Source organism: Sturnira hondurensis, unplaced genomic scaffold, assembly GCF_014824575.4.
Source record: "Sturnira hondurensis isolate 20B ecotype Veracruz unplaced genomic scaffold, ASM1482457v3 Scaffold0014302, whole genome shotgun sequence".
NCBI lineage: Eukaryota > Metazoa > Chordata > Mammalia > Chiroptera > Phyllostomidae > Sturnira > Sturnira hondurensis.
Genome location: NW_028086933.1, coordinates 5,066,157 through 5,092,785, shown reverse-complemented (window position 1 = coordinate 5,092,785; position 26,629 = coordinate 5,066,157). Strand labels below are relative to the sequence as shown.

The following is a 26,629-nucleotide window of genomic DNA, read 5'->3' as shown; positions in this document are numbered from 1 at the left end:
GACCAGCGTCTTTAAGATGTGTAATACGGGATTCTTTCACAAAGCAAAAAGCATCAGCAAAATGATGTAAAGGGAAGGGTCCCAGCCAAAATGACTGGGGGATCTTAGAAAAAGGATCTCAAAATAGACTGCCTGCTGGGCCGTTAAACCCTTTTGCTTTGGGTTAATCCCTCAGTGTGTATCAGATTACTAGAATTGAGATGAAAACATTGCTGTAATACTCTGTCGCTTCACCAAATTATCCTCCATTCTAGTGTACAGGGGTTGTAAATATAGAAAATTATTGAATTCTGTGTATCTTAAGTGAGAAAACCTATTTGTTCTATTCTGTTTCTTGTAAATATTCTCCATAGTAGTCTAATTGTGTTGTGTGTTTCTGGGTGTTGAGTGTGTGTTTAGCAACAATGCAGTGGGTTGTAACATGCACACTAACTATCTGGGCAGGCAAAAAGAAAATTCTGGTAAAAAAGCTAAAGGTATTTTTTAATGCAAATTTTAGGAGTCACATAAATGGTTGTATCTTTTAAAATTATCAACAGCCTTCATTGTCTTTTCTTTTTCTTTTTTTTTACAGTATAGGTCCTATTTCTCACTCTGCATTTTTTGATGTTACCAGATCAGTAACTCAATAGACAGCTAAGCAGGTGTTCAAATCACTCCTGACCCCCAGAATTCCTAAAATGACCCCTCAAAGCAAGGGAGTGAAAACATTCTCTGGAAGTCAGAATATTGAGGTATTTTAGTTGACTCATTTTTGTGGGGAGGTGTCTTAATGTTTAAAGGTTTTTTTGTTTATTATTCTTATTATTAGTTTGCTTTAAGCAAAGGGAAGCCTACATGTACCTTGGCCATGAGGATTGGAGGAGTACATGTCTATAGGATCTGCTGATTATGCTTGTAGACAACAGAGTTCTTAGTGGCTGACTACTTCAAGGGCCTTTAAAAGATGGATCTTGAAAAGGTGGGAGTAGGAAAAGAGAGATGAGGCTTGGGATTCTTTCCTAGTAGCTAAGAATATAATATAATATTGGTCTTGAAACTCCTAACATTTCTATTTCTAAATATGGGCTTTGTTTATCGTATAAACTTTGATTCCATTCAATTCAACTGTTATTTATTAGGACAGACAAGGTACAATGGGACAGGTAAGAAGATGAGTAAGTGTAGCTCCTCTCCCTCTAGTTGCTTAGCCTTACTTGGTAAGATTTCACTTTACTTTCCCTCTTCCATTGGAAAGGTGTACTCATTTTATTAAATAGTATTCTTGGAAATGTCTACGGATACCCTCAAAAGAAGAGCTCTTTTGGATAGGCAAATGTTTAAGGACTTAGGCAGTTGCATATAGCATTTTTCCATCGGCCTGTGAACTTCTTAGCAGAAGTTAATTTGCAGGCATAGTTGAAACTGATATTTAGCATCTTGTTTCACAGCCTCTTTGTCACACAAAAATGTGTAAATCGATCCCATGTTAAAGATGGGTGTGTTAGTAATCTATTGTTGTGTAACAAATTACCCCCTATTCTGTGTCTTAAAACAACATTGATTATTTACATTTTGTGTGGCTCAAGAGTCTGGGGAAGGCTTAGCTGGGTATCTCTGACTCCAGGTCTCTCAAAGCTCTCCTGGGGAGAATTCACTTCCAAGCTCATTCATTTGCCCGTGGGCAGCACAAAACTCCTGGCAGGATGTTGGACTGAGGGCCTCACTCCTTACTGGAGGTTGGTCTAGGCCTCCCTCACTCTCTTACAGTGTCGCATGTGGACCAGCTTCCACCATGGACCAGCTGACTTCTCTCAGAATGTGGAAACACAAGCCACACTCCTTTTATAACCTAATCTCAGAAGCGATATCCCATCACTTTTGCGTAGTTCTTTTTGTTAGAAGTGAGACATTATATCTGTCCTGCACTCCAGGGCATGAATACAAGGAGGCAGGGCTCACTGGGGCCATCTTAGGAGGTGCCTACTACCATCAGCCATGGAACCAGTCCCTTTAATATGAAGCCAGTCCGAAGAGGGTTGAAAAATATTCTTCTTACCCTGTCTTGCTCGTTTTTTTCCTTCTCCTTTTGTTGTTGTTATGCATTCTCCTTCATTGATTCCTTTCAAACGCCTCCCCATTCTTCTGGGCATATAATTATAGGTGGCATACTCAGTAGCCAGCAGATTGCTTTAATCTTTTAAAGATTTATTAGTCTTAGAGAATGTCAACAAGCTGTATTGAGTCTTTTTTAAGCCTAAAGTCTTGATCAGTGAATTAGGAGAGTTTTGTGAAAAGGACATTGTGTCAGGTGTGATGGTGAGTCTTCAGAGAGAAGGGGAAGGAGGACCCTGGCGCAGGTATAATTAAACAGGCTCCTTAATGCATACATGAGAAAACAGGTATGTTTCATGCACAGAAGCTGAGGAGAGGCATTAAATCAAGTTTCTATATATCCAAGTAAAGAAGACCTAAACATCCAAATGAAAGGGATTGGTGTTCCCATTTGTGTTTCTGGTGAGTGTGTCCACAGGAGATGAGGATCTCCTAGCAACCCTTCAACCTTGTGCCTGTGTCAGGGAGCAGTTGGCCTTCCATCTTTTAAGTTGGGTGGAAATGAGCCACTTCATGGGAAAATTCCTCTACTTCTCTTTCAGGCAGGAGGCTACTTGGTGTTCAACAAAGAGCTCAAGACATTCACCTGTAGACATTAAAGGATTGAGAAGAAGGTGGCATTGAGTAGATTCTGGTCAATTATTAAAATGGAAATTGATTTATGGGGTCACTTCTATGCTAAACCTAGTGCAAACTTGGGGAGCAGGAGTTTGGATTCAAATTCAGAAGCATGCATCAGCGATAGCACATACACACAGGGCAGGTTGTGTGTTTTCTTTATTTTTAACCTTTAATTTGATGATGCACTATTTTCCTCTCAGTGCCTTTGATCTCCATCCCCTCCATATGCCTTGTCCTGTGTTCTTCCCCCACTTCCCCTCTCTCCGTTAACCTTGCCAGCTCTTGCTCTCCCTTCAGGCCTCAACAGAGAGACCTTCCCTGACCAGTTGATTTAAAACAATCCCCAGAATCACCCCTTGCCTCCTGTTATTGCCTCTTCTAATTTTTTTTTCCAGATTTTGTTACCTGATTCTCCTGCCCCTCTCCCCTTACACACACACACAAATGGTAGGCCTCCAGGAAAGTAGGAATATATTGGTTTTATTCCTGACTATCACCCCAATGTGTGATATATAGTTAGTGCTCAATAAATATTTTTGAATCAGTGAAATCACTTACAAGACTTATTCTTAATTATACAAATCACATTTAGCTGAGAGCTATTGTTTACTGCCTGTCTTCCCCCACTAGACTGGTGCCCATGAGTCAGAGGCTTCTTTCCCAGCTGTTCTTCATGGCCGCCCCAGCTCATTCTAGATGCTCAGAACATTGAGAAAGAAAGAATGAATGGATTTTCTGACAAAGGCCTAGAAAGAGAGTAACCTTCAGGTCCTAGGCAAGGAAGAGGAGACCCTGGGCCATGTGTATTTCTGAAGGGCAGTATCAGTATCTTACTCACCCTTACATTCTCCATGGCTGATCCTGGCACAGAGCAGAGTCAATACAGGTTAATTTGGTCAGATGGTGTTGAGTTAGGGAAAAGCTAGGACAAAACCCCTCTTGATAACCACAGCTGCAGCTCAGCTTGTGAACACTCTGTCAAAGGTGGCATGGAGGGCTCTTTTTAGGTTTCCTCCTACACCTTTTTTTTTTTTCAAAATGCACAGTAGCATTTGCTCAGCCATTCATTCATTCGTTTGTTCATTTGTGTGTTCTTTCATTCTTTAAGCTCCACCTAGGAATGTGTGGAACGCACAGAGGGCGTGCAAGTTTCAGCCCTGCCTTCAGAAGGCTTACCTTGCGGGAAGCTTACTCTTTATTCTCGGGTTTATATGACCTCTGTGAGGTGGCACAAGAGCTGCAGTCTTGGGTCTGTCTTCTCAGTTGGCCTCCACACCACTGTCTTTGAATGGAATAGAAGGTCACCAACTGTGTTTGCAAATTGGCTCTTGCATTAATCCTGATTTATACATAAATACTCAATATTTTTCTAAATTAAGTTTAGGGCTTTTGATTGAAGCCTGAATCACTTACCACGACGGAGCATATTAGCAGTGTAGGAAACCTAGAACTTAAAAATACAAAGCCCCTTTAAGTAATCCAATATAGGATAATTACATTATTAAATAAAGCTGTGTGTCTCAAATTATTCCTCTGCCATTGTACATGTGAGGATAATAATGTGAACTGTGCTAAGTGAACGGAGGAAAAAAATGTTTAACAAGAGGGAGCATGTCTAAATCATATGTTTATGTTTAAATAAAGGCTATACAAAAGAGGAAGATTTGCTTGGTTTCTACTTTAAAGCATTTTATTTATTTTTTTATGAGTTTTTTTCCTTTTTGCTCAATCCCTCCACCCTCTAACCTCCCCCCTCACTGGCTGTCATCTGCTCTCCATCTATGAGTCTGTCTCTGTTTTGCTTGTTAGTTCAGTTTGTTCATTAGATTCCACATATGAGTGAAATCATATGGCATTTGCCATTCTCTGACTGGCTCATTTCACATAGCATAATGTTCTCCAGGTCCATCCATACTGTAGCAAAGGGTAAAATTTTTTTCTTTTTTATGGCCAAGTAGAATTCCATTGTGGAAATATTCCATAGTTGTTTTATCCACTCAATCTATCGATGGACACTTGGGCTGCTTCCATACCTTGGTGATTATAAATAACACTGCAATGAACACAGGGGTGTTTGTGTTCTTTCAAATTAGTGTTTTGAGTTCCTTTGTATATATTCCCAGGAATAGGATTGCTAGGTCAACGGACGGATCTATTTTTAATTTTGGGGGGTATCTCCATACTGCTTTCCACAGTGGCTGCACCAGCTTGCATTTCCACCAACATTGCAAAAGGGTTCCCCTTTCTCCACATTCTCACCAACACATGTTTGTAGATTTGTTGATGATGGCCATTCTGACAGGTGTGAGGTGGTATCTCATTGTTGTTTTAATTTGTGTTTCTCTGATGATTAATGATGTTGAGCATCTTTTTATATGTCTGTTGGCCATCTCTGTGTCCTATTTGGAGAAGTGTCTATTCAGGGCCTTTGTCCATTTTTTAATTGAGTTGTTTGTTTTTTGGTGTTGAGTTTTGTTAAGTACTTTGTAAGTTTTGGATATTAACCCCTTTTCAGATGTACCAGTGAATATGTTCTCCCATTTTGTGCATTGTCTTTTTATTTAGTTGATGATTTCCCTGACTGTACAAAAACTTTTTAGTTTGAAATAATCTCATTTGTTTTATTTTGTTTCCCTTGCCTGGGAAGATACATCTGATAAAAAATTGCTATGAGCAATGTCTGAGATTTTGCTGCCTATGTTTTCTTCTAGGATTTTTATGGTTCCAGGTATAACATTTAAGTCTTTGATTCATTTTGAATTTATTCTTCTGGTCTAAGAGGATGATCTAGTTTCATTTTCCTGCATGTATCTGTCCAATTTTCCAGCATCATTTATTGGATAAATTGTTGTTAGCCTATTGTATGTGCTTGCTTCCTCTGTTGAATGTTAATTGACTATAAAGGTGTGGGTTTATTTCTGGGCTTTCTATTCTGTTTCATTGATCTATGTATCTGTTTTTATTTCAGTACCAGGCTGTTTTGATTACTGTGGCCTTATATTATAGTTTGATATTAGGTAGCATGATTCCTCCAACTTTGTTCTTTCTCAAGACTGCTATTGTTGTGCAAGACCTTCTGTGGTTCCATAAATTTTTTTAAGTATTTATTCTACTTCTGTGAAATGTGTCATTGGAATCTTGATAGGAATTGCATTGAATCTATACATTGCTTTGGGTAGTATGGACATTTTAATGATGTTAATTCTTCCAATCCATGAACATGGTATGTGCTTACACTTATTTGTATCTTCTTCAGTTTCTTTCTTCAGTGTCTTATAATTTTCCACGTATGGATTTTTCATCCATGGTTAGGTTTTTTCCTAGGTATTTTATTCTTTTTGAAGCAACTGTAAGTGGGACTATTTTCTTAATTTCCCTTTCTATTACTTCATTATTGGCATATAAAATTGCAATTGATTCCTGAATATTAATTTTATGTCCCACGACTTTGCTGAATTCCTTTATCAGTTCTAGTAGTTTCTTGGTTGAATCTTTGGGATTCTCTATGTACAGTATCATGCCATCTGCAAGTAATGGCAGTTTTACTTCTTCCTTTCTGATTTGCATGCCTTTTATTTCTTCTTGTTTGATTGCTGTGGCTAGGACTTCCAGTACTATGTTGAATAAGAGAAGTGAAAACAGGCATCTCTGTCTTGTTCCCTATTTTAAGGGGAATACTTGTAGATTTTGCCCATTGAGTGTGATGCTGGCGGAGGGTTTGTCATGTATGGCCTTTATTATGTTCAGGTATATTCCCTCTATTCCCACTTTGCTGAGAGTTTTGATCATAAATGAGTGCTGGATTTTGTCAAAGGCTTTTTCTGAATCTATCAATATGCTTATGTGGTTTTTATCCTTCATTTTATGTGGTGAATCACATTTACTGATTTGCAAATGTTGTACCAGCCTTGCATTCCCAGAATAAAGCCCACTTGATGATGGGGTCTGATCTTTTTGGTGCATTGTTGTGTTTAGTTTGCCAATATTTTGTTGAGGATTTTAGCATCTATGTTCATCGGGGACATTAGCCTATAATTTTCTCTTTGTAGTGTCTTTATCTAGTTTTGGAATTAGGATAATGCTGGCCTCCTAAAGTGAGTTTGGGAGTCTTCCCTCCTCTTGAATTTTATGAAGTACTTCGAGAAAGAAAAGTGTTAGTTCTTTTTGGAATGTTTGGTAAAATTCACCTGTGAAGCCATCTGATCCAGGGCTTTTATTTGTTGGGAGTTTTTTGATTATTGCTTCAATTTCATTAGGTGAAATCTGTCTATTCAGATTCTCTGATTCTTCCTGATTTGTTTTTAGAAGGTTGTATATTTCTAGGAATTTACCACTTCATCCAGGTTGTCTAGTTTGTTGCCATATAATTGTTCATAATATTTTTGCAATATCTTTTGTATTTCTCTGATGTCAGTTGTTACTTCTCCTCTTTCATTTCTGATTTTATCTATTTAGATCCTTTCTCTTTTCTTCTTGATGAATCTGCTTAAAGGTTTGTTGGTCTTACTTATCTTTTCAAAGAACCAGCTCTTGGATTCATCAATCTTTTGTATCATCTTGGGGGACTCTATTTCATTTATTTTTGCTCTGATCTTTACTATTATTTCCTTTCTTCTACTGACTTTGGGCTTTGTTTGTTGTTCTTTTTCAGGTTCCTTCAAGTGTGAAGTTAGATCGTTTATTTGAGCTTATTGTTTTTTGAGATAGGCCTATAATGCTGTGAATTTCCCTCTTAGGATTGCTTTCCCAGTGTCCCACAGATTTTGAATGGTTGTATCCTCATTTTCATTAGTTTGAAGGGATCTTTTGACTTCTTCCTTGATCTTATTTGGCTTCTATGTCTTTGCATGTTTTTCATTGTTCTTCTTGTGATTGGTTTCTACTTTCATAGCATTGTGCTCAGAGAAGATGCTTGATATGATTTCAGTCTTCTTAAATTTACTGAGAATTTTTTTTTGTGTCCTAGCACGTGGTTTATCCTAAAAAGTATTCCATGTGTACTTGAAAAATATGTATATTCTGCTGCTTTGGGCTGAAATGCTCTGAGGATATTAATTAAATTCATTTGACCTCATGTGTGGTTTAGTGTGGCTCCTTGTTGATTTTCTGCCTGAAAAGTATGTCCATTAAAGTCAATGGTGTGTTAAAATCCCCAACTATGACTGTATTTCTGTGATCCCCTCCCTTTATGTCCATCAAGACTTCTTTCACATATTTAGATGCTTCTATGTTAAGTGTGTAAATGTTTTACTTGGGTTATATCCTCTTGTTGGAGTGTTCCCTTTATCAATATATAGTGTCCTTTTTTTGTTTCTTACTATAGCCTTGGTTTTAAAGTCTATTTTTTCAGATACAGATACTGCTTCCCCAGCTTTTTTTCTTTACCGTTTGCATGAAATATCTTTTCCAATCTTTTATTTTTAGTCTGTGTATATCTTTTGATCTGAGATGGGTGTTTTGGAGGCAGCATATATATAAGTCTTGTTTTCTTATCCATTCAGCTACCTTCATCTTTTGGTTGGAGCATTTAATCCATTTACATTTAAGGTGGTTATTGATAGGTATGTATGTATGTAGTGCCATTTTATTGTTAGACTGTTTTCCTCTATTTTTTCCTTTCTGTTTTTCTCCTTCTTCTTAAAGCAAGCCCTTTAACATTTATGCAGTACTGGTTTGGTGTTTAAAAATTTCTTTAGCTTTTTCTTGTCTGGGAAGTTCCTCATTTCTCCTTTGATTTTAAATGATAGCCTTGCTGGGTAAAGTAGCCTTGGTTGTAGGTCCTTGCTTTTCATCACCCTAAATATTTCACATCACTCCCTTCTGGCTTGAAATGTTTCTTTTCAGTAATTAGATGCCAGTCTAATTGGTGCTCCCTTGTAGGTAACTACCTGCTTTTCTGTTGGGGCTTTTAGGATTATCTTCTTATCTTTAAGCCTTGTCATTTTAATCATGATGTGTCTCATTGTAGACATCTTTGGGCCCAACTTGTTTGGGACTCTCTGAGCTTCCTGGACTTGTGTTACTTTTTCTTTCCACAGATTAGGGAAGTTTTTGGTCACTATTTCTTCAAATGGGTTCTCGATGCCTTGCTCACTCTCTTTTCCTTCTGGTATTCCCATGATGCACATGTTGTAATGTTTCATGTTGTCCAAAATGTTTCTTAAGCTCTCCTCCTTCATTAAATTTTTTTCCCTTTTGCTGCTCTGTCTGGGTGTTTCCTTCTACCTTGTCTTCCAAAATACTGATTTTATCCCCTGTTTAATCTAACCTACTGTTTAACCTTCCAGTATATGATTTCTTTCAAATATTGCATTCTTTATTTCTGACTGGTCCTTTTGTATGGTTTCTATGTCTTTTTTCATGCTGTTGAGTATCCTTATAATCATCACTCTAAACACTCCTTCTGATAAATTGCTTGCCTCCATTTCATCTAGTGCTTCTGGAGAATTCTCTTGTCCTTTCCTTTGGGGTCAGTTTCTTTGTCTTCCCATTTTGGCTGCTTCTTTGTATTTTCTGCCATAGTTGTTAAACTAATCAGTTGTTAAACCACTCAGTTATTAATCTAGTCAAACTATAATCAGCAGCCAGGTATAAGTACCATAGAGTGGGGTGAAATAATTCCTGCAGGTTGGGGTCTTGCTTCTCCTCAGACTGATGCCCTTCGGGGAGGGGTGATCTGACTGAGAGTAATGGCTCTTGTAGTATGGGGAGTGACTCAGCACAGGGATCCTGATGGCTGTTCCTTCAGTTCTCTCTCCAGAGCCATCAACCCCAGATTCTTCTCAAGCATCTATAGTCCACCCTGCCCTCTCTTTGCCCAGGGTCGGTGACTCAAATGAGATTTTGTGCATTGGCCCTTCAAGAGGCTTTCTTCCTCTCCAGCCCTCTCTTCCTAGCAGACAAAAACTCTGGTGCTTTTCACAGCTGCATATCATCTAGGTTCTTTTCTGGTGCTGGTGCTGTAGGCTGGGGAGCCCAGCTTAAGGTTCCCCACATTTTTAGGGGAACACTCTGGCCACTAATATATCTCTCTGGAACTTCAGCTGCTACCCATGGTATCTCAACCAGTCCTATTGTGCCTTCTGCCCACTCCCTGCCAGTTACGTTGTGGTGAAGTGGCTTCTTCTGTCCATGTGTTGTTATAAGGCTTCTCTCCAGCTAGTGTTAGTTGGTTATTCTGGATGATTGCTCTCCAATTTAGTTGCAATTCCAGATTGGTCTGGGTGGAGGTTCATGTAGCTTCCACTTACTCCTCCACCATCTTGCATCATCAATTGCTTTTTCTACTTTACAGCATTTTAGATAGGCATGAGGTTGTTGGTGATTCTTTGTGAAGACTTGTTCTCATTAATGGCAGTTGTAAATCAAGACCCCATGTCAGCTTACCAGTAACCTTGCGGAATTCAAAGGGCTTCCACCATGATTTTCATATACCAACAGGGAAAAAGTTTTTTTCTTCCTCTTGGGGTCTTTGTGGAATGTGGGCCCTGCTGAACTGCGTATCTGGGCAGACTGTCATGTGTCTGCAAAACTAGGTAAAAAGGATTAGGAGATGTAAAAGCAATGGTTGGGAGTCAGCATATTGGGACATCTGGGTTGGGTAGTGGTTGAGTTTGGGCTTTAGTGTTATTGTTTTTGCTTTTATAGAATGTTCTTATTGATAACTCACCTAGGCTTAAACACTGGAATTGGTCTCGTTAATCTTTCTTTGCTTATGTCTTAATAGCCATAGCTAAGTGTATGGGTTTTTATTATGGCAACCTGAAAGTAGTTTAAAAAGGCACTGTGGAATTAACACCCTATTAATTTGGCCAAAGGAAGGGTGAGTAGGCTCAACCATTGATTTAAGACATCTTTATACATACCAAATGCTTGCCTGTCTAGAGAGGAAATATTTAGGATCCTGGGATGTATTTTCTTGAGTTCTGTGTAAATTGCTTTTTAATTTTAGGGAGGAGAAAGGGGGCATATGATGGTAAATCCAAAAGGAGAGAAATGGAACTGGGAGTGAATGTGAGGCTGTTTCTGAGGCTTTCTTTAGAGATGGTCTTCTGGTCAGGGGAGCAGGCTACAGACTAACAGGTTTTAGATTAGCGTGTATTAAAAATGTATTTAGGAACATAAAATATTTAGGGTTTTTGAATTACTTGTTTGATACGCAAATGCCTCTGGTGATACCATGAAGGATGGTCACATTACATTTGACAGGTCACAGCTCAGAGCAGTCTTTTGTTTGCTGATTTCCTTTAATTGTGCCAGGATATATTTCCAGGATTCACTGAGTCACAGGCTTCACCCAGTAGCCGATAGGGGTGAGGAAAATGTTGGAAGAAAAGGGGCTGGGCTGGCTTGGGAAATTGGAACCCAATACACTAGTGAGCCCCCATAGCAAATCCATTTCATCATGTTAAGGGAGTCGAATGAAATCTTAGTGCATATTTGAGAGGATATCTTCATCACTCAGACAGCAGAAAATTCTTCACATTTTTTAACTAACTCATGAATGGTGATTTCTGTGGCTTACTTTGGGGACAAACACACAATACAAGCTAAAAATTAAAACCCTTTTTATTGCAAAATGACTTTAAATTTCATGTACCCAAGGAAACTGGGAACTAGGGGGATGTTCTATGTCTCTGGGTGGGTGTTGGATCGGGTGTTACTACTGAAACGTCTCAAGAGACCAATTTCCCAGAAAGACGATGGTGCAACCAAAGCTGGTTTCTGGTTCCACTTTAGTTCTCTCCTCTCTACAATGGGCCTAAGAACACTCAGAGAGTCCTTGTAGGGATTATGTAAAATAATGTCTGTTAAATTCATAGATTAGTGTCTGAGTAAATTAAAGCATCACAGAGTTTCCGCTGCTGTATCCTTGAGAGCTAAGAATGACTTAGAAGCCCAGACATCCTTAATTGCTTTCTGGCACAACTTTCCCTTGGAGGTACCCAACAGGAGCTACAGGGATGTTATTGTTCTCAGACAATTAAGAAGAGATAGGAACACGCACAGTTACTCGCAGGTGACATCTGAATGCCATTCACTCGTTTCTTTATTTTTAGTTCAAGTGATGTTATATAATAATAGCAATGGCCATCATTTTTTAAATGCCTCCCTTGTGTTGACATGTACTATGACAACTTCAACATCCTAACTGTCTTACGAGATGGGTTCTTTTATACTATTTCCCCCTCTTTTTTTTAAGATGATACTTTGGTGAGATGATGTTACATCCTAAGATAAACATGGACGTTAAATACAATAGAGCTACATTTGAGCCTGGGTCCACCAGACCCAGAAGCCAATGCTTTCTCAATGCCTCATCTTCTCCCAACATGAATGTCCAGAGATGGTGTAAAATTAAAATACATATTTGTTGTATGCTTTAGGCCCAGTATTGTGCATGGCTCTGTAAGAAGTACCAGAGAAGTCAAAGTTAAATGAAGGTACTTCAAAAAGTCTCTGCAATTCAGGTGTTTAGTGTGGAAGGCAGAAATTATGCAATTCAGCATCAACATTGATGCCTAACAAAGATTTAATGTTATGTCACAGGCAATAGGAACAGTAATTCCCAGTTCAGGGACCAACTCAGTGTTGATAGCACTTTATTTTGTCTAGTAAGGATATTAAAAAAACAACTACTAGTATCTATTGCCATCCTCATTTCAGAGGGAAAAAAATGGATAACACCAGACAAAAAGAGGAGGGATAAAGCTTTAAAAGGAAAGAGTGTGCAGAGGTCCGCTCCAGATCAGTGGGGCTCCCTTTTCTCTGCTCTGTGCTGGAAGGCTGACCTGGATGGGCTCCCTTAATGGAACTCCTGGACCCTGTGGTCTCCAGTGGGATTCGGCCATAGAGACGCCCGGGCAGAACAGGGAGAGAGGGAGGAGAATGAAGGCAGGTATTTATTCCCTGATCTTTCCTGTGAGGTTCCTCCAGGCTGATAGTGTCCCTCCAAGGAAGAGTCACTTCTACCAGGAGAAGGGTCTGCTCTGATCCTGGTAACCACCTGCTTTCCCGTTTGACTCTTTGGCCTAGGAGAGGTGATAGCTGAACGTCTCATAGCTCAGGTTGCTAGACTATCTTTCTCTTAGGGTTTTTTACATCCCACCAACACCTTTGTCATTAGTTCCTTTGTAAACCCTCCTTGGATTATCATTACTCAAGACTTCCATCTATGTCCTATTTGGATATCCACTGATACAAGGATAGTCCTTAAAACCTAGCAATATTAGCTTCATGAAATCTTTACTGCATTGTCTAGCTTTTTCTCATGTCACTGCTGACCAGTTAAAGCTTCATCTTCATGACTCATATTACCATTATGTTTTGCCTGGCTTTCTTGGACCTCTGCTAGGCAACTACATGCCTATGGAGTGAAACCTTTTTACTCACTGTGTAGCTATCCTGTTAGCAGAACACACTAATATGTAGCAGGGATGGTGATAGGCCATTGGAGTAGGTACCTTGAATAACACGTGTCTGAAGGAGACTTGAAAGTAAGGGGGTGGCCAAACCAGCCATGCCCGGTGGAGGCGCTTCCTTCCCGTTGCCTCAGTTCTTTGGTCCACACCAAAGGCACAAATTCCTCACCAGAGTGGTTAGGGCACAAGCTGATATAGTTGTCACTGGTCTTCCTAAAAGTTGACACTTAGCAGGTTTTCTCATAGTTTCTATTTTGATGAAAACTTCCCATTCTTGTGAAACCAATTGGACCATTATTTTGATTTTACAATTTATGTACTAATAACACCTATTGATGTGTTTTGTGTTCCCAACACTTGATCACATTTCAACTACCACAAAGAACAGTTTTTAAATCCAGTATGCTCAGGGAAAATTGAAGTGAATATGCTGCATTTTCCTGCTCTCAGTCCACTCCTCCTGGTTAACCACTCTAATATTACACTTACGTGTTTATTTTCTTTTGGACTCCACTACCATAGCTGAATACAGCTCTCTTCAGCTGTGATCTGTTACTGGCTACCACGTGCGATATAGGGAAGGTTCCATTCATGTTCTCTCTACTGAGGAATGATACATTGTAGGTCCTTGAATAATATTGTTTTGTTCAGCATCATTTCATTATAAAGTTGGTGATGCGCCATTGGAATTTAACTCTTGTTTATATCTACTAGTGTATGTAAAATTGATTTCATTATATTGTGCATTATTTCATCACAGCTCTAAGACTACTGACAACATTAAGTGAGGATTTAATGTATTAGTAAGGATATAGGTTCAACTATAACAGAGACCCATAATTAAAGTTGCTTAAGTTAGGAGTTCAGAATCTCTTCCCACTGCCTAGAGGTAGGCATTTCAGAGAGGGTATAGTAGCTCTGCTCTATGCAGTATAGGGACCAGGCTCCTCCCACTTTTTTCTCTGGGGAGATTTGCCTTTATTTGTATGGCCTCAAAGGCATACCTTTGAGGGCGTGGCCTAGAAGTTGCACACATCACTACCACTCACATCCCATTGGCTCACACTTGGTCATGTGGCTGCCCCCAGCTATAAGGGAAGCAGAGAAATGGTGCTTTTATTCCGTACCCACCAATTTAGCAGTTTATTATAAAGAAGAAAGGAAGAATAGATTTCAGGGGAAAATTAGCCACATTTGGGGAAATGTTAAATTCCCCTTGTGTCAACTGAGATGTTTTCTTACATATAAGCCAAATGGGCTGTGCAGTTAGTTCCACTGAGCTTGAGTTGACTCAGAGACATCTAAATTGGCAACAGGGGACTGCAGTCTGGAGGAATTTTTCGGAATCAAACTATAGAATGCAGTCATATTCTAACAGGTGAACATTAGAATGCCCCGGGAGAATGATTTCTTCAAGGGGCATTTTGCAGACAAAGAAGACCTGCACCCTGACAGCATCTAAGTATATATGTTTCTACATTTTTCCAGTGGGGAGATGGTAGGTGTTGGCTAGGTGTTCTCCGAGGGTCTCTTGAATATCTGCACATCTTGTGGGCAGAGCCACGGATGGCCGTTGCCATGGATTCTCTTTTGGAGGGTGTTTATATAGTAGTAAACAGACAGCCTTGGAAGACAGAGCTAGTGTCTTCCTCCAGAATGAAGGGCAGCCACTCTTACTGATGAGTATGAAAGATTTGGGTCCCCTACACTCAAGGTCCTCCTTCTCCTGTGAGGCACCCTACTCTATGTGTAGATACTATCCTGCCCTCTTTCCACTTCCTTTTGGGAAGTGGGAATAAAGAACCAACACAAAGGCTAACGCTTTGACTATAATGATTGCTGTAAACCATCCTTTTTCTGTGACCAAGTGTCTTATGTCCTTTGCCAGCTCCATGCAACTGTGTCAGGCCAACCTGTAATTTTGAAAGTAGCATAAAATCTCATACTCTTCACAGCTCTTAGTGAGAGAGGGACTTTTAATACAAAGGTAGGGCTGTTCATTACCAAATGCTACTTAGTCAAGGAAAATGAAGAATAAGAGAAGGCCTTGGTTTAATGATACAGTACAGTGGTTCTCAAAGTTTTGGGGCTCATACTCCAATTACTGAGGGTCCCAAAGAACTTTTCTTTATGTGGGTTATCACTAATGATATTTAATGTGTTAGAAATTAAAACTGAGAAGTGAAATACTTATACTTTATTTTAAAATACAAGTAATATAACATTCATATGGGAAAAAAGTATGTCAAGCTGACCCTCACACCTTATATAAAATTAAATCAAAATAGATCATGCTTCTAAAAGTAACACTATGAAACTTTTAGAAGAAAACAATGGAGAAACTCCTCCTGACCTGAGATTAGGCAAAGAGATCATAAATATAAAGCAAAACCACAATCCATAAGAGATAAAACTGACCAACAGACTTGATCAAAATTTAAAACATTTTCTTTGTGAAAGACACTGTTAAAAGAATAAAAAGGCAAGCTACAGAATGGAAAAAGCTATTTCCAAACCACATATCTGATGAAAGACATGTATCCAGAAAACACAAGAATACTCAAAACTCAACAGTAGGAAAACAATCTAATTTTAAAAATAGGCAAAAGGCTTAAACACACACTTAACAAAAATGGATATCCAGATGGTAAATGAGCACCTGAGAAGATGTTCAGCATCATTAGTCATTAGGGAAATGAAAATTAAAACATACTGAGAAGCCACTAAATACATATTAGAAGGACAATAACAAATGAATTAACAGTGATATTCCAAGTGTTGACGAAGATGAGAAGCAACTGGAACTCTCATCAATTGCTGGTGGGGTTGTGAGATGGTACAGCCACTCTGGAAAACAGTTGGACATTTTTACACAGTTAAGTACACACTTACCGTATGAGTCAGCAATCCCTCCCCTAGGTGTTTACTGTGGAGAATTAAAAATGCTGTTCACATGAAAACCTGTACATGAATGGGGGTAGAAGCTCCATTTGTAATGACCAAAGCTGCAAACAACTCGGTGTCCCTCAGTGGGTGAGTGGACAAACTTTGAGACACCATGGTGTACTCAGCAATGGAAAGTAACAAGCTATTGACATGCGTAGTGACATGGATTGATCTCAAAGGCATTATGCTGAGAGAAAGAAGCAGTCTCAAAAGATTTCATGCTGTAGGATTCAATTTCTATGACATTTTGGAAAAGTGCTAACAATGGCAAGAATAGATCATTGCTCACCGTGTGTTAAAACTCAAAGAACTGTAAATCAGAAAAAGAAATAAATAAGTAAAAAGGGAGTGATATTTTATTCTACGACAATTTTTTTAATGAAACAAAAATGGCAATATAAACCTATGATGTAAATGTAGCACATTTTATGACATTAAACCATATTTTCAAGAACAAAAAAATTAGTAAAAACAGTGGCATCATTTCCCATTTTTGTAAATTTCTTTACTATGTAGCTTAACAGAGACAGCTGGATTCTCCTGTCTGCTTCTGTCTTCTCTGTGTTACTGCACCATGTGTCACATTGTCCCTGGAAAACCCCACTTACCCCTGAAAGAGACTAAGAGCGAAGAAAGCGAATAATGTCTTACTTTATTAAGATCATTGTTTGGACTCTGTGGACCACCCAAAATGGTCTCAGGGGTTCCCTAGGGTTCCTCGACCACACTTTGAGAACCAGTGACATAAAACACTCCCAAATTTCAGTCATTTTTATAGCATCTTGGCTTCTCCCCTCCATACATGTTTACTTAATGGCTTTGTTCACATTGGTCCATTTATTATCATGTTTATTTAAAGAGGAACCTTTCTATATCTCCTGTAAATGAACAACCCATCCCACTTTCCCATAAATGGAAAGTAGCTACAAAAATAAATAAGCAATTAGTAACTTATATTTTCTACAAAAGAAGTTTACCCATGAACCATCTGCACTGATCTCTGCATGACAAGCTTTGGAAAATTGCCAACCCAGAGCAGTAACAACAGTGATAAAGGTAGCTTACCTCTGACATATATTTCACTTGTGTCAGCCATTTAATCCTCACAGTTACCGTGAGAGGAAGGTGGTATTATCCCTTTTTAGCTATTTTAAATATCTAAAGGATACAAGCTGTGTGGGCCAATAGGAAACCTGGATTCTTGTCCAAGTTCTATCAAAACTTGCCACTCGAACAGGTCCCTGAACCTAATTATCCTCATCAATAAAATGAGGGCAGTGTGCTAAATCAGGGTACGCAAGCTCAAACACCTGGTGCCTGCCCAAGCGACCGGGCAGGTAAGGTGGAATCTGGACTGAATGTAAGACAATAAGGAGTGGCAGGGACAGTGGCAAACTAGGAACCTTGCATCTTATCTAATGAAGGCAATTTCTACTCAGCTGCAACTGTTTTTTGTTGGTGGTGGTGGGGTTTTTTGTTTTGTTTTGTTTTTGAAAAGTATACTTTTATTTTGTTCCATAAGAGAAGGTGGGCGTCTGGATACTTTGTGTACAACTTACCAGTGCCTGGAGCACTCGGAGAGGCCAGCCATATACATGAGCTGGCTGATTTTATGACCTCTTGACTGTATGATCTCCTCTGGCTTAAAGGATTCCATGATCAAGTAAGATGTTTTTATGCAGTGGTAGAAACGAAACCCAAATTACAGAAACAGGCAGTTTAAAACAATCACGAAAGGGGGTTATGGACTTAGTATCTCAACACAGCCTACGTGAATATTGATTGGGAGACAGGTTAATTGAAAAGCCAAGGTACATTAATAGAATAGCAAAGTGTACTTCTTTGTGTCCCTGTGGTGTTGTGTTAGAGTAAATCAGCAATATTTATCCAGAACAATATTTACCAGCAATATTTATCCAATATTTTCAGTTTGCAGAGAGCTAATGTAATCGCAAGATGGCTTATTGAAATTCTTTTCTTAGACACAGAGACTTGCCCAGGAATGGCCAGTATTAGAAACTTTAGTCAGCAGTTGCTCAGAATAGTAAATACAAGCATGTGATTTATGCCATTGTGTGTACAAAGTAATGTTTCCTGAGACATTTGCTATATATATATTGGCTGTTTTGTTTTTTGGGTTGGTTTGTTGTTTCTCTCTCCTCTGCTTATCAGATTTCCTTCTAAATCCTGGCATTTGACAATGTTGCAGGGCCAGTTTCTCTGTGAATTCACAGTAAAAGCTACTGGCGGTTTCACAATTAATTCAAATTTGGGTTTATGGCTTATGTAGGTTTATGTGAATTCCTGCATTTGTCTTTATGTCTTGTGTTCGTACTCAGAAGGTGTGTTCCAGAGAGAAGAGGAGGGAGGGCAGAATCCACAGCCTGATTCGTGAAACATGGGCTTATTCATCAATGACATCATTAGCATTGTATTTTCTCTTGGTTAATAAACTGTTTGGCGGGTGTTGTGAGCCAGCCAGAGCTAGTCATGCCATTTCTTGGAAATGATCTGAAGCTACTGGTAATTGACATGATAATCATTTGATCAGAGCAAGAGCTATTTGAAAATAACACTCATCTCCAAACTTGTCTCTTCTAGGGAACCATATTTGGTCAAACTATTGTCAAAATTCGTCTTTGCTAATGTTGAGAATTATATGCCATGATAGATATTTTCCAGTGTACTCTAAACTTGATTTCTGGTATGCCCTGTCCAGAGGTTGTTCCCATCTGCTTTGAAACAATACCCAGGCTGAATTTTTATTCAGACATTTAATAATCACCATGTAATAGCTATAAAATGCGTGATAACTACAGATCTTTTATTTCAAGAGGATAGTGTAGTGAATCTGAGTGAAATCATCCATTGAAATGGTACTTTGTACTCTGCCCCATTGTTTACCTAAAGTATTGCAATATGTTTTCTTGAGCAGAGGATAAAAAGAGTTTCCACTTTGTCTCCCATTTAGTGGAAATTCATATTTGATCACGAGAAGAGGAAATATTCCATCACGAAAGTTTTGTTTTTCATGTTTGTGGGGCATTTGTTATTTTGCCACCGCCTTACAGACCTTCTTCTCAGAGAAGCAGCTTGGAGCTGGAGGAAGAAAAGTGTAATTTTAGATCCTACCTTAAAACAGTTTTAAAAACTAACCCCAGGGTTTTTTATTGCGTGAAGCTTATCTTAATAAACCCTTTTTTGTTTGCTTTGGAGTAGCATGAGCGGAGCTGTGTGTGTGTGAGTGGGGGAGAAGGAGGAAAGAGTCATGTTTAACGGTAAAATTAGTCGAAATCACTTGTGAATTCCTTTTGTTTAATAGCCTAGAGACATCTTCCTGTTGTTGTTTGTCAAAAATATTTCTCAGATTTTGTAAGCCTAGGGGTTTTCACAAGCTAAGCTTTCTTCAGAAATGTGAAGTTAAAAGAAATGAAAGAAGCCAGTTCAAGTTGAAATGTCAAATGTTTCAAACAATTTAACTTAAAACCCAGTGAGCTGATATTAAGCCATTTCCAAAGAATCTTCGCGTAAGAGAGGCCCCCTTTGCTCCATGTATGGACATCTATTAAATATCTTGGTGAATTAATTCTGAGTCAGAAAAGTTGGTTGTTTCCTGGAAGCAATTACAGATGCTTAAAATTCAAATTTATGATCCATAGGAGAAACTTAAGTTTCAACTACTTTTCTTAGATTCAAAGCCTTTCTCCTCACTCGCCCTCTCGCCTCTTACCCCATATGTATTAAAAGAAAAAAAATCAGTCCGTTTCTCAACTTACAAAGTTTTTAAGAAACATGAGAATGTGTAAGTTTCTTTCAGTGGGAAGCACATAACATTTATGAAGTATTTCTTTTGGGATTACATCACAGTTTTATTTAATTTTTAGGACAAAAGTTAAATTCAATATTTGTGTATAAGCCAAGGGAAAATGTACCATAAACATAGGAATTTTGGGGTGAGTCAGAGTTCCAAGAATCCCAGATTTACTTAGACCGTTTATATAGAGACAGGCTAACCATTAGTCATCTAGTTCTCGCTTTTTACTTTTGCAATTAATCGTACTTAAAAATTAACTTTCACCCCAGCGGTTAGAAAGGCAGGGCAGGCTTTAGCCAGTCACATTAAAAATGGTGATTAGAACTACTGCCCAAGTTTTGCACTTTCTAATCATATAACAAACATGTCATATAAATTATTCCTCAACTAGACTACTAGGAGTGAAAAAGTCATTGAAATGAAACGAGTTATTGACCATTCTCTGTCCCTAAAAAGCACATTGTCTGCTTGTATAAAGTTAAAACTGCTCAAATGGGCAGATAGGCTTTACTGAAAAATGTATCATTCAGCTCAGAATGGCAAATAATGTTTTTTTGTTCTTCCCCAACCACCGGCTGTAGGATGAAGTCATTGCTGTTTCCGAAAAGGTGATTGTGAAGCTTGAAGACCTGGTCAAATGGGTACATTCCGATTTCTCCAAGTGGAGGTGCGGCCTCCAAGCCGGGTCCCTGAAGACAGAGGTTTTGGGAAGGAATGGACAGAAGGAAGCTCTGCTGAAGTACAGGCAGTCAACCCTGAACAGTGGGCTCAACTTCAAAGACGTTCTCAAGGAAAAGGCTGACCTTGGTAACTATAATCTGTACTTCTAAATCTAATGTGTGAGGGTATATAGTAACCTACTGTTTTGGTTGTAGGTTTCTCTGGAAACTCCAGTATGTATTTATACATATATATACACACACATGTACATATATACTGATATGTGTGTGTGTGTACACTCTGATTATATCCTGATTTTATATATATATATATATATAATTTCTTTAACTTCGAAGGGGCCTGGGAATACAGACGGACAGATGAATGGGTATGTAAGGGATAAATTTCACCCGTTAGAACACGGGACCTTCTATGGATCCCTGTGCCAGAAACGTTAGGTAGAAAGCGAAATGAGGAAGCGAGATGAGTGACTTAACGTGGAGCGGGAGAGCCGTGCCAACGCAGGGACCACTGGTCGGCATAGGTTTTCCTGAGCTTTCAGCATTGAGTCATCACCATCAACTATGTATTTTTTTTCTTTCCGTCCTTTCTATCTTCCACTGTAAGACCTTGTGATTTGGAGTAGTTACTTTAATTAGTGTTTGCATCCTACTGTGCTGCTTATTTAGTTGTGTGGCCTTGGGCAAATAATTTAACCTCCAAGCCTCAGTTTTTCCATCTGAAATATATTGGAACCTGACAGGGTCACTGTGAGATGCAAGATATAAAGGGTCAAGTCGAGTGACTGGTGTGCACGGGGCTCCATAATTAATTCTATTGCTTTTTCTTAACACCTTTCTGCTCCAGTGACTTTTTGTGTCCTTTCCTTGTTTTTCTTACTTTTGTTTGTGTCTCCCTGCAGCACTCACTGACTTACTGTTCTGGCATTGCTCAAGACCGACGTTGACCTCTGATTTAGACTAGTTATTTCCTCTTTAGGCAAAGAGGAACTTTACTTTTAACATATTAAGGCATCTTTTTCTTTCATTCTAACACGATGCTGATTTCCATAGCCCTATTTTACGCCTTAATGTGACAACTTCCTGTTTTTTTAACCTCGAATTTAACTATTGTAACAAACATAGACTGTTTATCTTAATTGGCATAAAGAGTCTGACTAAAACCAGTAACTGACTGTCTTTAATGTGATTCTGGTTTGTGATGAGCTGTACTGTGTTTCAGGAATAGTGTTAATATTATCTCGTAATTTGAGTTTAATGATCAACAGTTTCCTGGCGTCTTTAGTAGATGTTAGACAGTAATATTTTGGACATGGCAGCCTGATTGTCATGTGCACAGTTAGAGAAAATTATTAATCTAGTGGTTTTCCTTTTAAAGCCAAACGAACTTTTTTTTTTTAACGAATCTTCCTGTATACGCCGTTACACCCTTCAGTCTGTGAACACACAGACTGGTCTTTGGAGGTGTGATTGTGTTGAATAATACATCTGTTTTGTTACTTTCCTAGTATATGATCTAAGTTGTATCATTATTGTCTTGTTTTCCTTAACATTAAAGCCTTTCTTTTGTTTGAATTTTTTTTAGTTATGGAATATACTGTTACTAATAAAAAACTAAACAGGAAACCCACAGGGGACAAAAGGATGTGTAGATGGTTAAGCTTGATGTCACACAAATAAACAAGGGTATTTATAGCAGGGTTGTTTTGTGTTTAAAATTGATAGTTTATTAATGAACATGAAAAGAAACCTGATCTCTTAATTCCAACAAAAGATTTAGAGGTTTTGATCTTTTTGAATTCTAAAAGTGTCCATACTATACATTTTGAATAATTGATTCCAGAAGAAATTGGTTTAGAGTGCATATTCAAAGTACTTAGTGGTTTTTAAATCTAGTTGTTCATTAGACACATGGGGGGAATTTAAAAAAAAAATAAGACAGATTGCTGAGTCTGCTTCCCCAGATTTTTCTTTTAGTAGGACCAAGGCAAGGCTAAGGAATGTTTGCTGATAAAAGGCATTCTAGGTAATTTTTTTTTTTTTTTTTGCTGGGGTAGTGGTGTCTCATTTGGGAAACAAATCTACTGTTCGTGCTGAGGAAGAGAAAATCATCACCAGGGTATTTGATTGGGACACTCTCTCCTCTGCTGAGCAAGAAACACCATGTACTTTTTCTTTTTCTTTCTTTTTTAATGTAAAATACCCCTTTAAGGATAGAATTTGGGACCTTGAAATTCTACTCAGTTGGTATGAACTGTGGGGAATTTGAGACAAATAGCTTTTGTAATTGGAATGCACACTGTGTTGTAATAATGTGGAAAGAGAAACAAGAACTTTTCTTAATGTAATGAGTTTCCATTATCTGCTTGATCTAAGGTTTACATTGTTAGGATTTATTTGGGGGAGACAGGGGGTGTCATTTGCTGTTTGCATTCCTGTCCCCGCAACTTTCTCTTCAACCTCTTCCTTTCTCTGCCTGCAACATCAAAATATTTGTTGTCTGTACTTTTCTTTCTACACAGTGGTTTTCTTATCTCCCTTTCTCTTGGGCGCACTAAAACCACGTCCAATACCACATTGTTAATGGAAGTTCACACACTTATTAGGTTTTTCCTTCCGTAGAACTCTTCCAATTCCTCATTGTTCTTACCAAAGAAAGAAGATGAACTCTGAGATTACTTAAGACCCCCCCCTTTTTTTTCTGGTGGAAGTAAGCAAAGAATAGAAAGATCTCACCTTTCTGTAGATAAAGTAAAACTGCAATATGTTATTTCTTTTAACTGAGCTATTTCATCATGTTAAAACATCAATAAAAACAAAATAATGAGGCTGCCTCTTAAAAGAAGGGCTTTTACCATATAAAAAGTAATTAAAGAACTCTTCTTGCTCAATGTTTAGGTAGAATAAATTCCCTTTAATCTCAGTTTGTGTCACTTCCTGTCTCTCTCCGAATAGTAAAAAAAGAAAAAAACCAAGAACGTTCTCATAAATGTGTGTCTGCCAACAAATTAATGCTCCAAAAGAGAAACTCTGCCCCAAATGGCAGCTTCCAATAACTGCTCTGATTCAAATCACAACTCTTTCATTTTTTCGTCCCCTTTTCCTCTTCAAGGACAATATTTGCAGATGTCATATTTGCTTTTTAAAACTCTCTGGAGTTTTCGTTTAAAGATTCTAAATGACTGGTGACTAAAATTGCAGGCAGATCAAACTAATAATTTTAAACAACACTTCTGAGATGCGTCAGAATACTTTGTCCCCTTCCTCCTCTTTGTGCTCTTCAAAGAAAGAAAGTTGAATATAAAACCAATTCCAATTGTGACTTTACTCGGTGAGACGTTTCGCCTTCTTTCACACAGTAGTTTCATACCGAAGTTTATAGAAAAAAAAACCTATCTTACAATAGGAGGGTTAAGGAATGTATTATTCATAAGCATAACGAACACAGGAACCTGTTTTTCCAGAAGAATCGGGTTGATTAAATCATTCACTACACAAGCCTCTCATTATTTATTTTTGTCTTTAGAATTACAGTACTTAGCTTTTGTAATAAAGTGGACTGGATACCCATATTTGGTGTGGCAGTTAGAAGTAACCAAATGAAGAATTGTTTCATTTTATAAAATTTTTAGCATCTAAGGCATATAAACACTATCCATTAAGCATAGCAAACTTGCGTGTTCTTTTATTCCTTGGACAATAGTTTGAAGAAAGTCAAATTATTTTATATAACACTGCTTCTTACAGAGTTCCTTTAAGTGAAGTATGAAGGCTGCAGTGCAAGCTTTATTGGCCTATAAATATGTCATTATAGTTGGACTACATTTATATGCTTTGGATTGTTGTTTAAGCCAAGAAAATATGTCTCTACAGGTTGACTTTTTATTGAAACCCTTTGAGGCATACAACAGAATGTATTTTAGGCCAAGGTTATTAAAACAGCATTTTCATTTTTTTGCAGCAGACTCATTGTCAATTATGCTGCCACAAACTGTCTGTGGACGGGCAGTTATGAATGGTTTTATCTCCAAATGTGTCTTTAGAAAAAGAAAGAACAGATAGAGTATTCTCAGCTGAAATCGAAAAAGGAGACCAAAAGATGTGCGTGTGCCATGGCTGGATTTAATGAGGGGGGTTCCCTCGGTTCAGTTTCTGTTTCTGAAGCCCCATCATACTGAGAAAGAGTGGCTTCTCCTGTCCCTTCTGTGGCTGAGACTTTTACTGTTCTCTGGGGAGTAAACAGCCTGGTGATGCTGAAAGCGGAGTGGACGGGATGTCAGGAGGCTCTTGGCGCTCCCTGTCAATCTGGCCCTCACCGGAGAGGTCACTGCACGTTCACACAGTCAGGTTCCTTGTGTGCAAAGTGGGGACTCGTGTGTACCTGGGTTTCTCTTATTTTCTCAAATATTTGAGAAAATCAGCTGAGGAAACATGAATATATGTGGGAGCATTTAGTGCCGAAATCTCAGATGCTATTATCATATTACTATTATACAGGACAGTGTTAGCACATCTGTCTCTTTTCAATTTCCCTAGTGATTTGGGGTAGGTTTACTTTCATTACTATCCCCCTCACTAGAAGACTGTTATTAAAATCCTTTGGATCTTTAATTTTAGTTACATATATTTTTGTAATATAGAGTAAATGTTAAACATAAAATGTACTATAGATAAATGTTTTATATATTTCTTTTTAAGATTTATATTTACATTTTATATTCAATGACATTTCTGCTCTCAAAAATTCTGTCAGAAGAAGCTGGGCCATAAGTGGCCAATAGTATAAGCAAACTCTCAGGGACTCATAGTTAGAAATTGACCACAGTCTCTACTCCGTAATCCTGGAGGTCTTGTGTTCAAATAGTTGTTTCAGATTACTCTTGAGTTTGAGATAAGTCAACCTGCTTCTTGGGATGTGGCTATGGGAAAGATTCTCACTCTGCATTGAAGAAAACAGTATTGATGTCTCTAATAAGAAGCAGCCTAAGGTTTGGATAGTTTGTTATAATGATTTTTCACCTAAGATAGCTAATGAACTTGTTAGAATTTTTACTGGGACAATCCTTTTCTTTCTTTTCCTTTTTAAAATTTTTTATTTATCAATTGATTTTTAGAGAGGGAGAGAGAAAAACATCAATTTGTTATTCTACCTATTTATGCATTCACTGGTCAATGCTTGGATGTACCCTGACTGGGGATCAAACTCACAACCTTGGTGTATTGGGAGGACGTGCTAACCAACTGAGCTACCTGGGCAGGGCCTTCCTTTTCTTTTTTCTTTCCTTCCTTCCTACATGTAAATTTTGTGTGTATATTAAACAGTCTTGTGAGATTATTTGTTGCTTATATTTTAACTTCACTACTGAGCTAGCTATACTATTTGCCTGAAGATAGAAACTCGGGAGGTTTTTTACAAGATAAAATTGCTGAATTGTTCTATTCATGAATATCATGAGGAATCCCTACAGCAGGGCCTCTTTACTGAAACAAATTTGGCCTTTATAGTATCCTTGAGTTCAAAATAGAAATCAATTACATATGGGGCTTACCAGAAATGTGTAAAGATGCTTTCCAAAGGATTTTCTCACAAGGTTCTCTGACAATATTGTTGTGTGAGCCACGCATTCTTTAAAGAATACAATCATAGCACCATTTACATTGAATGGGTGCTATGGGATTTACAAACATGCTCTTCAAATGCTGACAGGGCACTTTCTTGAAGTAGTTGCTTGTGCCATTGTAAAGCGATGGCCCAAAGGACATTGGACAGGAGCAAGTTCACACTTCTAGGAGTCTGCATCCAAGATATCCAAAGCTTGGAACAACTTAATGATAGGGTATTTTCTAAGAACCTGGGAACACGCAGGGGAGGTTATTCCCTTGTAACTCATTTCAGAGTTAAAATTCAGCTTGGCCATCTAATCATATAGTTGAACATTGTCACGCAATAGTGGTAGAATGTGTAAAAAGTACCTTTAAAAAATAACAACCACGTGTGTTGTCTGCACTCAGCCATCATGGCCAGGGCTTCGGGAAGCCTCTGTGAAATCGAA

The 26,629-nt window shown here is 38.3% G+C and overlaps 1 protein-coding gene across 2 annotated transcripts in view; it reads left to right on the top strand.

Annotated features, from left to right (window-relative positions):
• ARID5B (AT-rich interaction domain 5B) overlaps positions 1-26,629 on the top strand; it is a 179,893-nt gene that overhangs the window by 14,712 nt on the left and 138,552 nt on the right. For both annotated transcript variants that reach the window (XM_037062697.1, XM_037062699.1), the window contains one exon: positions 20,478-20,703. In XM_037062697.1, the coding sequence (XP_036918592.1) occupies positions 20,478-20,703 (226 nt within the window). The remainder of the gene's footprint in view (positions 1-20,477; positions 20,704-26,629) is intronic.